The sequence below is a fragment of the Camelus ferus genome, chromosome 32 (assembly GCF_009834535.1).
Source record: "Camelus ferus isolate YT-003-E chromosome 32, BCGSAC_Cfer_1.0, whole genome shotgun sequence".
Taxonomy (NCBI): Eukaryota; Metazoa; Chordata; class Mammalia; order Artiodactyla; family Camelidae; genus Camelus; species Camelus ferus.
The window spans coordinates 10,965,233-10,980,632 of NC_045727.1; the positions used below are offsets into that span (position 1 = coordinate 10,965,233).

Sequence of the window (15,400 nt, forward strand, 5' to 3'; positions counted from 1 at the left end):
CCTCATCCTGTCTGTCTTGAGCATTTCGATGAGCCTAGCCCTGCCCCCAGTAAAAAGGGGGCGAGAAGAGTCTTCCTATTTAGGGCAGAGCTCCTGAGAGGGAGAACACTGAATAGTGGTTAAAAGTTCAGGTTCCGGAGGTTGCATCCTGGGCCTGCCACGTCTTAGCTGAGTGAACCCAGGCAAGTTGCCTAACCTCTCTGTGCATTAATCACTTCACCTGTGTGAAGATTCAGTGAATTAATACACAGCAAGCACTTAGATGAGTGTTTGGCGTATACCAAGTGTGAGATCCCTGTGGATGTCACCGCTGGGAGGCAGAGAGCAGCTGGTGGGTCGGGAGGGTTTGGGTTTGGAGGCGGATGGGTGCTGGGGTGCAGAGGTGGGTTGGGGCCTGGTCTGGGCAGGCCTGCCCGGACATGACAGCCACTGGGCTGGCCCTCTCGCCCCAGCGCTCTCCTGCCTCTTGAAGTAACCTGTTCCTTAGGGTTAGAGAGAGGTTTACTGAGACAGCTGCGTGAGTATGTCTTTGTTTAAAGATGTTTACTTTTTCCAGCAAAATTGGAAAGCTCTTGAATTCAAAATTTGTTTCTGAGAATCTCACCATGCGTATTTTATCTTCCTGCCCTGAATGTGTGCGCACGGCAGTGGTGCTCACTGTGTCCCAAGAGGAGCCCGGGTACGGAGCTGGGAGGAGGGTGGGGTTTGAAGGAGCCCCTCGCAGCAATAATACTGCAGCCTTTTGTCTTCTCTTTCAGCCTTGAAGCAGAAGTTAAGGAAGGCTGCTTGTGGTGGCTGCCCCGCTCCTCCCGGCCCTCGCCCCAGTGTCTCGTGGTCCAGAGTGGCAGGGCCCCTGCCAAGGGGAGGAGGCCCAGGCTCAGCGACCACCCGCAGGTGGGGCGAGCCAGATTGCTCCTTGCCCGGTCTCCCTGCTCTCAGGGTGTTGCTCCTGCTTTCACGGGGCTGCTTTGGGTTTTTCAGGAGGGGCAGGGTGGAGAGTTGGCGATTTCATCTCGGGTTAGGTGATGTTTGGTGTTTAGTGCTGTTTTTAGTGGTTCCAGGTCTGTGTTGGTTGTAGTTTCTGGTACTTTGTTATCTTGTCAAGATTTTGCTTCTGCTTTTTACAAGCAGGTTTGGAAGAGGGGTGAAGTGCTGTTAGACAGCCCCAACTCTGGGGGGCACATTTGCAGCCAAAGCAGTGACTGGCATCAAATCCAGTGCCTGTGATGGTGCTCCCTCCCTGAGAAGGGACGCTGCCCACACTGTCACAAGTGGGGGCAGCAGGCGCAGCTCACAAGTGGAACAGCCCCGGAGCCCTTCCTGGATAGTTTGTAGATGTCTCCTTCCCACCAGCGTACCAGTCGTCAGGAACCTGGGCTCAGGGAAGCGGACCTTACAAAAGGACCAGCACCTGCGTCCGCATCCTCTTCCTGGGGCACTGAACTCTGCAGGCCGTGGTGTAGGTCAGACTGCCATGCACACCATGTTCAGATGGAGACAGACACGCATCCCGGAGCCAGGCGGCCGGCCAGGAGCTGACTGTGGAGATGGCAGGAGGGCCCCACTACTCTGGAGTGGGTGGGCAGTGCAGTCCCTGAAGCCTGTGCCGAGAATTCTCCTAGGGTGACCTGGGGACTGGACCCCTGCCCTGGAACAGCATGCTGTGGTCAAGTTATCAGGGACCTGGGTTCAGATCTTGATCTCACCGTGGACTTGTCTGTGTCCTCGCCTTGAGCCTCTGTGTCCTGATTTCTCCAAAGGGCTGGGGGCCTACCACACTGAGTTAGGGTTGTAGCCAGGTGTAGTGGTCCAGTGTGACTTGGGGTGAGGTCACTGACATACCATTGGCTCCTGGGAGGGGGACGTGTGGGGCTGAGTAGTAACTGAAGTAGGAGAATCGTGTTCTGGGCTCTGTGTTTAGATTTACAGTGTGGTGAGTGGCATTAAAGTCATGATATGGTGTCATTGCCGCCAGCTGCTTTGTGCAAACTTGCAAAGTGCATTTCTGTCACAGTTCGTCACTTTGATACAGTCACATGAGCAGGAAGTGGCTCTTTCAAATCACTAATGTCCTACCAGTTGTGTAACTGGTGTTTGAGTGATTCTGTACTTTCCCTCAGACTTTGGGCTCCATCTGCCAGGTTTCGTTTTGCCCAAGCAGGAGGAGCCTAGACCCTGACTGCTGGGCTGTGCTGGCCCAGGCAAAGACTGTGCACTTCTGCCCTTGCAGTCTTGAGAAGTGCTGTTCGAAGCCTGCCACATCCTCCACAGGTCCTAGTGGAGACTGGAGGCCCTGCCCGGGTCCGGGTCCGGGTCCTGGTCCTGGTCAATGGGAGCCTGCCCTGCCCTGATGCACTGCTCCACGTGGCTGAGGTCTTCACGGAGAGCAGTTGGCTTGGCTCTCGTCCTGGCCTCGCCCTGTGCCCGGTCGGTCTATGACTTGGGCTTCTCCCAGCCTCTTTTCAGCCTTACATCTGTGAAGTAAAGCTGACCTGCCTGATGTGCCCTCCTCGGGATGCGAGGCTCCAGTCAGGTCCCCCGTGAGTGTGGAGCATTGTTTCTCACCCCGCCTCCCCCAACCCAAGGTCTGGCCTCTGCTCTTGGTCTTGCAGAAAGGCACGCCCCTTCCCTGGCATCCCTCCTTTTGGTTCTTTGCTGGGATTCTGACAATGACGATGCCCTCCAGAGGGGAGTGTGATATGCCCCTGGCAAGCCCCCTTCTTGTGTTTCTTTTCGTTTTCTCTTTTATTTGAGATATAAAGGTTCAGATATTTCTGAAAGCTTTGTGCTAACAACCGTAAACATATTCATTTCTCGCTGAGGACCCCGTGAGTTCTGGTCATAGGGTGTAAACGCCATGGCCGTGTCATATCTGTGGAAAACACTGGTGCCCTGGCACCCCTAGATTTTAAGAAACGTGGTGATACAATTATGGAAGGGGCTGAAACCAACATTGTTGAGTACCTGCTAGGGGTGCCAGCTGTTAGGCCCTCTACAGGGTACCTTGTAAGGCTCAGCAGGGCCCTGTGAAGTAGGTTTTCTACCATTTTCAGGTAAGATGGAGACTTGGAGCTTCAGGTGTGAAGAGTGGGGCTAGAGTTGAGCCCAGGCCTGTCTGACTCCAGAAGCCTCTGCTCTTTCTAGTCCACTGATGATTTGCTGAAACAACCGCATGCCAAAATATATTTCTACAGATAATGTATAAAATAAATGTTGAAGAGAATGGTTGGGGATTGGAGTATTCTGCTTTTATTGCCCATAGGATGCTTCAGAATAGACAGCAGTAAAATAAACAAGATAAGTCACAGAAAGCACTCACTTTTCAAGAAGAAGTTCTATGTTTCTGTTAGTGTGGACTTGTGATCCGAGGGGTTCCTTGCACTATTTCTGTGTGCCTGGCTCAGTGGGAGACCTTCGCTCTGTCAGGAGCTTATCTCCAGCCACGGAAGTGACGCTGAACTAGTCAGGGCCTCAGTGTCTTCCTCAAGGAGGATCAGGCTGGCTGAGCCTCATGGCTCTCAAGCAGGAGTGCCCCCTCCATCACCTGGGACCCCGCTCAGGTGCCCCTCGCCATCTGGACATTCTCTGTTCAGGGTCTGGGGTGGGCCTAGGCAGGAGTCAGTCCCTCTGGGCCAGGGCCCACACCCTGGTTGAGTCCCCAAAGTTAGTACCACCTATGCCAGCCTCCGGTTCCTCTGCTTTCCTAAGCCTTTCTGTGTCCACGTGTGACTCCCCGCTCCCAGTGGATGTGGATGCCTGCCCATTCTCCCTGCCTTCTCTTCTCCTCTCCTTCAGGGCTCTGTCACCGCCTCTCTCCCCGAAGCCCTTGCCCTCTGCTGCTGGCCCTGCAGGTCCCTGGAGCAGCTCTGCTGCCCTCACCTGGCCGTGACAGCCTGGGAGACAGCATTCAGCTTTACTTTCCCTAGTTCTTTAGGGGCATGATATGCCTTTTTCCATTTAGTGAGTAGGAAATTACAGGGTGATACACACTGTACCAGCACCCCCTCCCTTGACACTTGCCATCCGCAGCATTGATTCAACACAAGGCAGCGTGACTTGGACAGCAGGCGTTTCCTCTGTACGTCCGGCTGGGTTTCCTCAAGGGGACATGGGCTCTAGCTAATAGGAGTCATGGCTCCTGGGAGGCCTCAGGCAAGCCGTGTGCGAAGGTTACCCAGGGGGACTGTGGACCGTGGATTTCAAGGGCCCATCATAGACTTCAGCAAGAGAAAAGAGAGACTTTATTAAATTCTTTTCCCAAACTTGGATGTGTCTACTCTGTTGTGTGATGGAGAGCCCGGTGTGCATAACTGCGTCCTGCGCCTGGGCTCCTCTCAGGGGCCAGCAAGTCTCCTTCAGGGGACTATCCCTTGGCCGGTGCCCACGGAGCTGCCAGGCAGCAGTCCACTTCTGCCCCGCACCAGCTGTGGCCTGGAGCGGGCAGCGGGCTGGGCAGTGCACTGGCACCCAGGCTCCCACCACCTGCGCGGTCTACCCCTTGGCTCTGCTCTCCCTGGCTCTTCCCTGGGTTAGTCAGCGTTGTGCCGTCCAACCGAAGCTGCTGACCTGATGGCCCCTTGCTCTGAGCAGGGCTGGAACGGGCCATGGTGGGACGTATTCGGTAAGCCCCTGTTGTCTTAGCTTTGGTCTTTCTGTCTCTGTTCTGGAGCTGGGCCCCTCGGACAGCTTTCCTCTGTTGAGTCCTCCATCACCCTTCAGAGACACTTGCCATCCACTCAGAGTTGGCGCTACTTCCTTGACATTCCTTCCCCGTTCTTCATCCCCAGTTGTGGGGTGCAGTTTCGCTGGAGGGTTTGCCAGGCCTTTAGGTGAACCTGTCTCTTCTCTGAATGACTTGAATCTGTCTTCTTCAGCTTGTTCTCAGTGGAGGCGTGATTGGCATTTTGGGCTGAACAGTTCTTGTCTGCAGGACTGTCTTGTGCAACGCGGGACTTTCAGCATCCTGGCTCCCGAGAGTGGTTCTCAGCACTGGGGCTCTAGAGGACATTGGGAAGTCGGGTGGGGTGGTGTCACAAGGCCTGGCATCTAATGGGCAGGGCTCTGCTCGCTCAAGTCCACAGTCCTGCTGGATGCCTTGTTGAGAAACTCCCGGGGGCTGCCCAGCATTCCCTGGAGATTATAGGGCTGGCTGGCTTTGTTTGTTTGTCTTGGTTCCTCTCACTTCTGCCTTATCCCCACTTCCTGTTGGTTAGAATTATGCAAAGGAGCTTGTCTCTCTGTCTTTGGTGAGCTTAACTTGACAGCAAGATGAGTTGAGTCTCCTGTTTCCAGAGCCTCCCTGCTGTCCCATTGTCAGTGTCGCCTGTGGGTTTGTGGCGTCCTCCCACCATGTAGCTCCCACATTTGCTCATGTGTCTCTCGATGTCAGAGCTGACCGGTGCCCTCCCTCCCTCCCCGCAGCCTGCAGGCCCACTTGGTCCTCCCTTGAAGTTTCTTGAGCAAGTTTCAATTTTTCACAGCCATCCTACAGCTGAGTCCCATCTTGCTATATTTTTGTAATTTCTTTTGGAATGTATCTTCTTGTGTTTATTATCCACACCTCATATTGTTAGCTTGTGGATTTCTGAAGCCATAAGGTATATTTATAGGTTATTTTGAAGTTTATTTCATTCCATGAATACTGAATCTATTCTCCTCTGTTTCTTCTTTTGACTGTCTAATTTCAAAATTCTGTCTGGAATTTTTTTTTCCTGTCTGTGCTTGGTTTAAAACATTTCTCATAGCTTGGTAGGACTCAGCCCTTGGGGGCATGGTGTCTTCTGTTTCTAGCCCAGAATCTTAAGAGCCAAGGACCAGAAGATCAAAACATATGGGGAACCCTTTTCATCCTAGAGCCTTTTCCCTCTGCAAGTCCCAGTTTCCCATCTGCTTACTAACCCTGTCACTAAGCAAGTGTTTGAGCTTGACGTGGGCTGCCGGGATTCCTGATCCCTGCCCTCACACCTGCTTCTCAATGCTTACGTCCTGTTTGGTGAGTGGGCTGGAGTGGGCGTGTGGGCATGCGAGTTATTTCTCCCCCTTCCTGAGTCTGCCTGGGCTTCATAACCCACAGACCAGCCTCCCTGGTGAGTCCTAGACATTAGTAGGAGGGCCAGTTGCCTGCCAGCAAGTTCCCTGCTTTCCCTCCTGCGGGCTCAGAAAGATGGGCCGGGCCACCCCTTCCCCCACTGCAGGGGTCACAACTGTGGCCGCTGGCATCTTCCTCATGGAAGCTGAGCATTGCTTAGAAATGGAACTCATCATCTTGCTGTGTAGCTTGTTAAAATACCCCATTTCAGACTCCACCCCACACCCGCTGGACCAGAATTTCTGGGCCTGGGACAGAGGCTGATGGTTGTGTTGGGCTGCCGGGGCCGACAAGCAGCAGTGCTCTGTGGGAAGAAACTCAGCCAGTTCTCTGCCCGCGTGTCCCAGCTGCCTGTTCTGCATATTCGTTTCACACATGTCCTTCTCAGCTTCTCTCTGCCAGGCGCACTGCGCATCCTTCAACTTAGAACACGTGACACTTGGCTCAGTCCCCCTTTCTTGGGACTCGTCCCTTTCCGTACCTTTGTGTGCCCGGGGTGCCTTGTACACGGGCTGTGTGATGGAATTGTGGGTTGCAGAGGACGCAGGGCTGAATCAGAGCCGTGGCACCGAACTGGGAGGGGCTTCCCAGTTCCAGCAAGGTGCGTGGGCTGGACCAGCGGGGAGGAAATCAGGGCAGTGAGGGCGCAGTCCTGCCGGCCCAGTGGAGGAGGCCGGGCTCAGCAGGTGGTGCTCTGGGGTTGCAGAAAAGAGGCACCCAAGAGAGGTGGAGGAGGCTGTTGTGTCCTGGAGGAGAGGCTGGGTGGGGGCATAGTGGGGGGCATCTCACCCAGGGTTGAGGACGGAGGGACTTTGGGGATGCGGGCGGGCAGGTGCACAGTGGGTGGCTGGGGCTGAAACGCCTTGTTGGGGAAGCAGTGAGAAGTGTCGGGCTAGGGCACAGTTGAAAAACAAGTGACAGTTCTAGACAGAAGACTGGGCAGGGCCCCAGTGGAGCCAAGCTGGTCGTGCTTTCTGCATGAAATAGCCTCTGCTGTGTTGACTGTTTGGTGATAACCCTCATGTGTGCGAGGGTTGTATTGCTTACAACTCGGTTTCCCCGCCTTGTCTACAACTCTGAGTCTCAGTGCCCTTCTTTTGCAGCCAAGGGAACCAGGGCTCAGTGAAGGTTTCCTGTCCCCATGTCCCCCCATTCCCAGCCTGCAGTCGTGCTCCTGGTCGGGCGCTGGGCTGAGATACCAGCCTTCTGAAACAGCATCCCCAGCAATGGTGGACAACTCTGGGCGTGTTTGCTCCTTGTCCCCCATTTTCTTCATCTTTACACGTGATCTGTCCAAGCTTCCCAGATGTGGGCCGGAAGGCGTTGGGGCCCCCGCCCACTTCTGTGCCCCGCGGCAGGGAGATGGCCCATAGAGGAGGCGGTGCGTCCTCGGAGTTCTGTGGGTTCATTGAGGTGGGGCCTTGTCCTGGTCGGGGGTATGGGTCGAGGGGACCACCGTGGCTCCGGGCCTCTCAGCCGGGTGGAGGCTGTCTGGCCACACTCTGGAGTGCTCTCGGTGGAGCTGTCAGCACTTGATTTAATTTGAGGGAGTCAGGAGGGGTCTTGACATGTGGTGCTTTCCCCTATTTGACACCCCTTTATGCTTTGTCAATCAACAGGAGCTTGAAGAAATCCGCAAATGTGGGATGAAAAACTTCCGTAACATCCAGGTTGATGAAGCTAATTTATTGACTTGGCAAGGGCTTATTGTTCCTGTGAGTATTGAACACCTCCACTTCTTACCAGATTGTTCTTTAAGGTGATGTGTGTGCTGCGGGGCTCCTTTGCTCCCAAGGAGGCTCTAAGCATAGGCAGCCAGCCGGTGCGCAGAAGGGCAGGGCTGCAGCCTCAGGTTCCGGAGGAGGCCCCATCTGCACTCTGATCTCATAACCTTCTAGGGGGGGTCCCAAGCTTTCCAGGTCTGTAGTTATTGGCCCAGAAAGGAGTATGTGTCCAACTCCTGCTCTTCCCGGCATCTCTCTGCCTGGCCCAGTTTGTCCAGACAGGGCCGCCTTCCCCGACCTCTCCTGGAAGGTGGCGGGCTTTCCCATCTGCATCTTCTCTTTGCTTTCCTGCCTGGTTTTGTATCTCTGTCTCTCACCCTCTGGACACCCATGTTCCGGGTTTTCCTCCTGGTGCCCTCCAGTCTGTGCCTCCCGCCTGTCTCAGATCCCTTTGCCCAGTGGCCCACCTGTTTCCCCCCCCCCCCCCCCCCAGTATCTTCCTGGGGCTTCTGCCTCCAGTGTCTGCCCTTCACATCCAGTGCCTTGTCTGCCGCCTCCCTTTGGCTGGGCCGGCCTCCTCCCACAGCGGCTTTCCTGTGTGGCCTTGCTGCCCTTTTGGTTGGGTGTCTGCTCTGTCTCCAACCTTTCGTCTCCTCACCCCTCAAAAGGCTGGTCCTGCACCGACTCCAGGTACCATTCCAGTTTCTCCCACCCTGCTGAAACCGCTTCCTGGCAAGCACATGGCCCAAGTTCCCACGTTTCTGGCTCAGCAGCCCTTGGGCACAGGGTCCCGCCCTGGTCCAGTCCAGTTGCCAGGATGTCCCCCTCGCTCCTGCCCTGCCGCTTCCTCTGAATCAGACACGGGTCTTGTTCAGCCTCTTGCCTGCCTCTCACTCTGTTTTGTCTCTTGTGGACCCTGCTGCTTCCATGAGGTCACAAGGTCTCTGCCGTATGTGGAGGGGTTAGCTTGGCCTCCCATCCCCGGAGCCCCACCACCTGTCCTGGAGGCCAGGTGCCTTCCAATCTCCCCGGCTCACGACCAGCACCCCTTCCTCCCTGCTCTTCCCATCCACCACCTCCTCTCCTCCCCTGAGCCTCTGGCAGCCCTGCGCCTGCCTCGCCCCCGCCTGGCCTGAAATCTTCCACGCAGACTGCTCACTTTGCTAACACTGAGCGTGGAGCTGACTGCAGATGCTTTCTTCTTGACGCTGGTTGTAAGTCATGCCTTTTTTAAAAGTCCCTGGAACTTGAACAGCAAATACTGGATTTGTAGTTTATTTTTATAATCATTGGCATAACTAAGGAAGGGTCTGCTGTATAGTGCTTCAGTACACACTGAAAATTTTACACCTGGGAGCATCCAGGCTGGTTTTGACCCAGCCCTTGCCCACTATAGGGACCTATTAGGTACTGAGTGGAAGGACAGCCAAGACAATCTGACCACTGGTGCTTTTTCTGGCCCCTTTTTGTTTCCTACTGATAAAATGAGTGAACACTTAGCTGTGGGTCTTTTGAAAAATGCTAAGAATAAAAGGGACGGTTTTAAGTGGTCAGGCTTGGGCAGTCTAACCCGGGAGCCCAGTGGCCCGAGAGACTGCGGCTGGCTCTGAAGGTGGGTGGCTGTCTGGCAGGCCTCCCTTCTGTGTCGTGCTGGCAGAGCCTGTGGAACAGGCTACGACTCCTTAAGCCCAAGGTGGAGACTGGCTGGTAGAATCCCAGGGTGCCTGGGCTGAGACTCTGGAGAGTGTTGAGGCCAAGCCCTGCTTTCCCCTGGGGACACTGTGCCCAGAGAGCAGGCCACAGCCAGGGCTGCTCTCACCCCTGCTAGGCCACCTCTGCCTCTTCCTCTCTCTCTCCCTTCCTCTAGTCACTGCCCAAGGCCCCTGGGTTGGAGTGAGGAGAGTTTCAAGGAAGCAGTTGTCAACCAATCTGTCCAGGGCCTCTGCTAGTACCCCACACCTGGGCCTCAAGTCTTCCCGCACCGCAGGGTCTGGGTCAGCACCGGGGTCTTCTGCCCAGACTCACGTGGGGTCCGTCCCACTGGATGAAAGCAGGGCCAGACTGATAAAGACCAGGCCCTGCAGAAGTGTGCCTTGACACCAAGGTGCTGAAGGTGCTGGTCCTGGGGGAGCCGGAGCCCACCAGGTGGGGGTCGGGGAGCTGAAGAGGTACTTGTAGAGGCCCTTCATCCTTACCAGGGCAGTTCAGGTGCAGTCCCTGTGAACTCTTGTTTTTACATAAAATTTTTTCATTTGAAATTCAGATGTTGTGGGGAGGGTATAGCTTAGTGATGGAGTGCATGCTTAGCATACCTAGGTCTGGGTTCAATCCCCAGTACCTCTGTTAAAAAAGAAAAAAGGACAATAACGTAATATAAAAAATAAAAGTAAAATTCATCTGTAAAGTCGAAGGAAGAAAAAAACCCCGTAATCCCATTATGAAGAAGTTCAATTCATAGTTTTTGGCAGCAGCCCCTCAGGAACAGGTGGTGAACATTCTTAGGCTGCTCACCCCGTGAGGGTGTCCCCCTCAACCTGGTGTGCCCCCCTGCCTCTGTGCTTGCCGTCCTTAATGGGATCATTTCATAACTGTTGTACTCTCATCATTATTCAGTCATTGCCTTGAAACTCTGCATGAACATAAGTTTTAATAACTGTATGATATGCTATATAGTATTTATGTGATCATTTTGTTTAATTATTCCTTTCTTGTTAGCTTTATAAATTAAAATAATTTGTCTGTGAACATCTTTATGTGTAAAACTTAGTGTGCGTCTTTTTTTTTAATTTTATTTTTAAAAACATTTTAATTTTATTTATTTTTTCGTGTTGAGGGGGATAATCAGGTTTATCTGTTTGTTTATTTTTCAAGTTGAAGGACTGAGGAGTGAACCCAGGACCTCATGCGTGCTCAGCAGCACTCTGCCCCTAAGCTACACCCTCCCTCCCTATTTTTATTTTTGAAGTATAGTTGATGTACAATATTATATGAGTTATAAGTGTACAATGTCGTCATCTTTGTTTATTTTAGATTCTGATCTTAAGGGATAGAATTCTGTATTATATATTCCTTTAGGGTCAGCTTTCCAGAAAGGTTGTGCCAACGTACACTCCTCCAGGCACCATCTGCACAAGCGCCCACATGTGTCCTAGGCTGTCGTGGAGGTTGCTGAGCATTTTTAACGGGGCACATACTTCAGTGCCCAGGCCGTGGGGTCTAACTGCCCAAGGGGAGAACCCCAGCCCTTCCTCGACTGGTGTGGTGATCCCCAGTATCCTCACCTCTCAGAGGAATGCTTCCCCTCTGGCTGTCTTAAAAGTTCAATAAGTGTGGAGGAGGGGGAGGGAGAGAGAAAGAGAGGGAGGGAGGGAGGGAGGGGGGAGTGAAGGGGAGAGAGAGAGAGAGAAATGCTTAGCTTCACTCAGGGGCTTGCTGGAACACTGTTTGCTAACATGTAACAGAGAGTCTGTGAAACATGTGGGAAAAATCATTGTTGCCATTTTGATAGGTGCATCAGGTCTCAGTTTGACCGGTGTCTTTGTCCCATTTGGGCTGCAGTATAACAAGGTACTAAATAGGTTAACGTATAAGCAACAGAAACTTATTTCTCACAGTTGTGGTGGCTAGAGATCTGAGATCAGGGTGCCAGTTGGGTGAGGGCCCCCTTCTCACGGGTCACAGACCGTTTCCCTGTATCCACATGCGGCAGAAGGGGCACTAATCCCTTTCCTGAGGGCTCTGCCCTAATGGTCTGTTCCCCCAAAGGCCCCATCTCCCAATATCATTACCCTGGGGGTTAGGAATTTTGTGTGGAACACAAGCATTCAGACCATATCAACTTGCATGTGAAACTTTTTATATTACAGTTGAAGGTTTTTTCACTTTTTGCCTGTTTATATCTCCACAGTCTATTATCTGTTAGGGTTCTAGTGTGTTTCTTTGTTGAATTGTAGGATTTCTTTGTATTAAATAATCCTTAATGTCTGGGACAAATTTTTTCAGCTTACTGTTTTCTTTTAAATTTTGTTTATTCAAAAATTCCTAAAGTTTCTCTTTTTGAAAATTAAAAAGTTTTTTGCTTCATTAAATTTTTTATTATGGTAAAATATATATTACATAAAATTTGCCATTTTAGTCATTTTTAAACATACAATTCAGTGACATTAATTACATTCAAAATGTTTTGCAGCCATCATCACAATGTATTTCCAAAATTTTTTGTCACTCAAACAGAAACTCCATAGCCATTAAGTAGTACCTCCCCACTCCCCTGCACCAGCCCCTGGTGCTCCCTCAGCCCCTCTCTGGGTCAATGAATTTGCTGGCTATAGACATTTCACATACATGAGTCATATAAAATGTGTCCTTTTTTATCTGGCTTATTTCACTTAGCATAATGTTTCTGCAGTTCCGCTGCATTGTACCACGTATCAGCACGTCGGTTTTATGGGTGAAGAATATCCTGTTACACATGTGTACCACATGTTGTTATTCCGTCATCTGTTGATGGACGCCAGGGTTGCTTTCCCCTTTGGCTGTTGCGGGACACGCTGCTGTGAGCGTTGGTGTGTAGGAGTCTGACTGAGTCCCTGTTCTTAGCTCCTCTGGGTGCATGTGTAGAAGTGTGTGTGTGTGTGTTGTACATATGTGCTCCTCAGGGAGCTGCTGCACTGATTCCCACAGTGGCTGCACTGTCTTGCATCCCCACCAGCAGGGTCCCAATTTTTCCACATCCTTAACCAACAATTATTTAATTTTTTTTAAGTTATAACCATTCTAGTAGATGTGAACTAATATTGTGGTTTTGATTTTCATTTTCCTCATGATTAAGGATGTTGAGCATCTTTCCACGTGCTTGTTGGCCATTTGCATATCTTTGGAGAAATATCCAAAGTTCTTTTGCCCTTTTTTTAAGACTTTTTTTTTTTTTTTTAGAACAGTTTCAGGTTTACAGCAAAATTAAGAGGAGGGTGCGGATATTTCCCATCTTCCCCCCACCCCCATAGTCTCCTCCATTATCAGCATCCCCCACCAGAGTGGGGCATTTGTTACAATTGTTGAACCTATGTTTCCGCACCGTAATCACCTAAAGGGCACAGTTAAATCAGGGTTCAGTCTTAGTGTTGTACATTCTTTGAGTCTCGACAAATGTATGAATGTGTAATGATGTGTACACACCATTATAGTGTCATATGGAGTATTTTCACTGCCTTAAAATCCTCTGTGCTCTGCCTATTCATTCAGTCCTGCCTGCCTGCCCCCTCCCCCTCCCCCACCCCTACCTCCACCCCTCCTGGCAACTACTAATTTTTTTTTTTTTTTTTACTGTCTTCATAGTTTGGCCATTTGGAGAATGTCATACAGTTGGAATCATACAGTATGTAGCTTTTCAGATTGGCGTCTTTCATTTGGTAATGTGCATTTAAGATTCCTCCGTGTATTTTCACGGCTTGATAGCTCATTTCTTTTTAGCATTGAATAATATTCTGTTGTCTGAATACACACAGTTTATTTATCCATGCACCTCCTGAAGGACATTTTTGTTCCTTCCAGGCTTGGGAAATTATGAATAAAGCTGCTCTCTATGTTTTTAGTTCAGTTGTTTGTCTCTATGTCTTTGAGTTGTAGTTCTTTATATATTCTAGATATTAACCCCTTATCAGATATATAATTTATAAATATTTTCTCCTGTTCTGTGAATTTCACTCTCTTGATCGTGTCCTTTGATTATGAAGTTTTTAATATTCATGAAGTCCATTTTTCCTGTATTTTCTTTTGTTACTTGTGCTTTCAGTGTAACATTTGAGAAACTGTTGCCATAGCCAAGGTCATGCAGGTTTCCCCTATGTTTTCTTCTAGGAGTTTTTATAGTTTTAACTCTTAAACTTAGATCTTCGATCAATTTTGAGTTAATTTTTAAAATGGTGCAAGGTAAGGGTCCAGCTTCATTCTTTTGCATATGAATGTCTAGTTTTCCTAGAACCATTTGTTGAGAAAACTGCTCTTTCCCACTGAATGATCTTGGCATCCTTGTCAAAAATTAATTGAGCATGTATGTGAGGGTTTCCTTCTGGACTGTCAGTTCTATTCTGTTGGTCTGAATGTCTGTCCTTATGCCAGTACCACACTGTTTTGATTACTGTAGCTTTGTAGGAAGTCAGGAAATCAGAAAATGTGTGTCCTTCAACTTTGATCTTCTTTTTCAAGATTGTTTTAGCTATTCAGGGTCCCTTGAGATCCCATATGAATTTTAGAATGGGTTTTTCCATTTTGCGAAACAACACTGTTGAAGTTTTGAGAGAGATTATATTGACTCTTTAGATTACCTTGGGTAGTATTATCCTCTTCCCAATATTAAGTCTTGCAGTCCATGAACCCAAGATGCCTTTCCATTTATTTAGGTCTTCTATGATTTCTTTCCGCGATGTTTTATAATTTTCAGTGTGCAAGTTTTACACCTTTATATTATTCAGCTCAGACTGAAAACAAACAAACGAAACTGTAGACTGGGTTGCTTAAACAACAGAAATTATTTTCTCACACTTTGGGAGGCTAGAAGCCCCTGATCAAGGTCTGGCAGGATCAGTTTCTGGTGAGGACTCTTCTGTAGCCGCCTTGTTATGTCCTCACGAGGCCCTTTCTCAGTGCGTGGTGGAGAGAGCAAGGGCACTAATTCTGTTGATCAGGGCTCCACCCTGTTACATCATTTAACCTTAATTATCTCCTTACTCTAAATATAGCCACACTGGGGGTCAGAGATTCAATATATGAATTTGGAGAAGACACAGACATTCAGTCTTAACAGCCTTCTTGGTTAAATTTATTCCTAGGTATTTTATTCTTCTTAGTGTTATTGTAAATGGAATTGTATTCCTAATTTCCTTTTCACATTGTTCATTGTTAGGGTATAGAAGTGCAACTGATACTGGTGTGTTGATTTTGTATCCTGCTACTTTGCATGAATTTATTCTAATAGTTTTGTGTATGAGTAATCTTTAGAGCTTTTTACATATAAGATCAGGTCATCTCTGAATAGCGATAGTTTTACTTCTTTTCTAATTTGGATACCTTTTATTTCTTTTTCTTGCCATATTGCTGCAGCTAGAACTACCAAATACTGTATTGAATAGAAGTGGCAAAAGTGGGTATCCTTGTCTTGTTACTAATTTTAGGAGAAAGGCTTTCAGACTTTCACCATTGAGTATGATGTTGGGTGTAGGTTTTTCATATATGGCTTTTTTCATGTTGAAGCCCCTTTCTATTCCTAGTTTATTGAGTGTTTTCATCATGAAAACGTGTTATATTTTGTTAAATCCTTTTATACATCAATTGAGATGATCTTTTTTCCCTTTTGTTTTATTCTTGTGTATTGGTTGGTTTTGTTTTTGTATGTTGAATTATCCTTGCATACTTGGGATAAATCCCACTTGGTTATGGTGTATGATCCTTTTAATATGCTGCTGAATTCAGTTTGCTAGTATTTTGTTGAGGATTTTTGCATTGAAATTGATATAGTTTCCTTATAGTGTCTTTGTCTGACTTTGCTATCAGGGTGATGCTGGCCTTATAGAATGAGTTAGAAAGTGTT

The 15,400-nt window shown here is 49.5% G+C and overlaps 1 protein-coding gene across 2 annotated transcripts in view; it reads left to right on the plus strand.

Annotated features, from left to right (window-relative positions):
• The window catches only part of UBE2L3 (ubiquitin conjugating enzyme E2 L3), a 36,446-nt gene that overhangs the window by 5,304 nt on the left and 15,742 nt on the right, over nucleotides 1–15,400 (plus strand). Inside the window, exons 2-3 of one of the 2 annotated variants that reach the window (XM_032472017.1) lie at nucleotides 759–894; nucleotides 7,708–7,803. In XM_032472017.1, the coding sequence (XP_032327908.1) occupies nucleotides 7,735–7,803 (69 nt within the window). In that variant the 5' untranslated portion in view covers nucleotides 759–894; nucleotides 7,708–7,734. The remainder of the gene's footprint in view (nucleotides 1–758; nucleotides 895–7,707; nucleotides 7,804–15,400) is intronic. The other variant, XM_032472016.1, reaches the window with a different exon arrangement.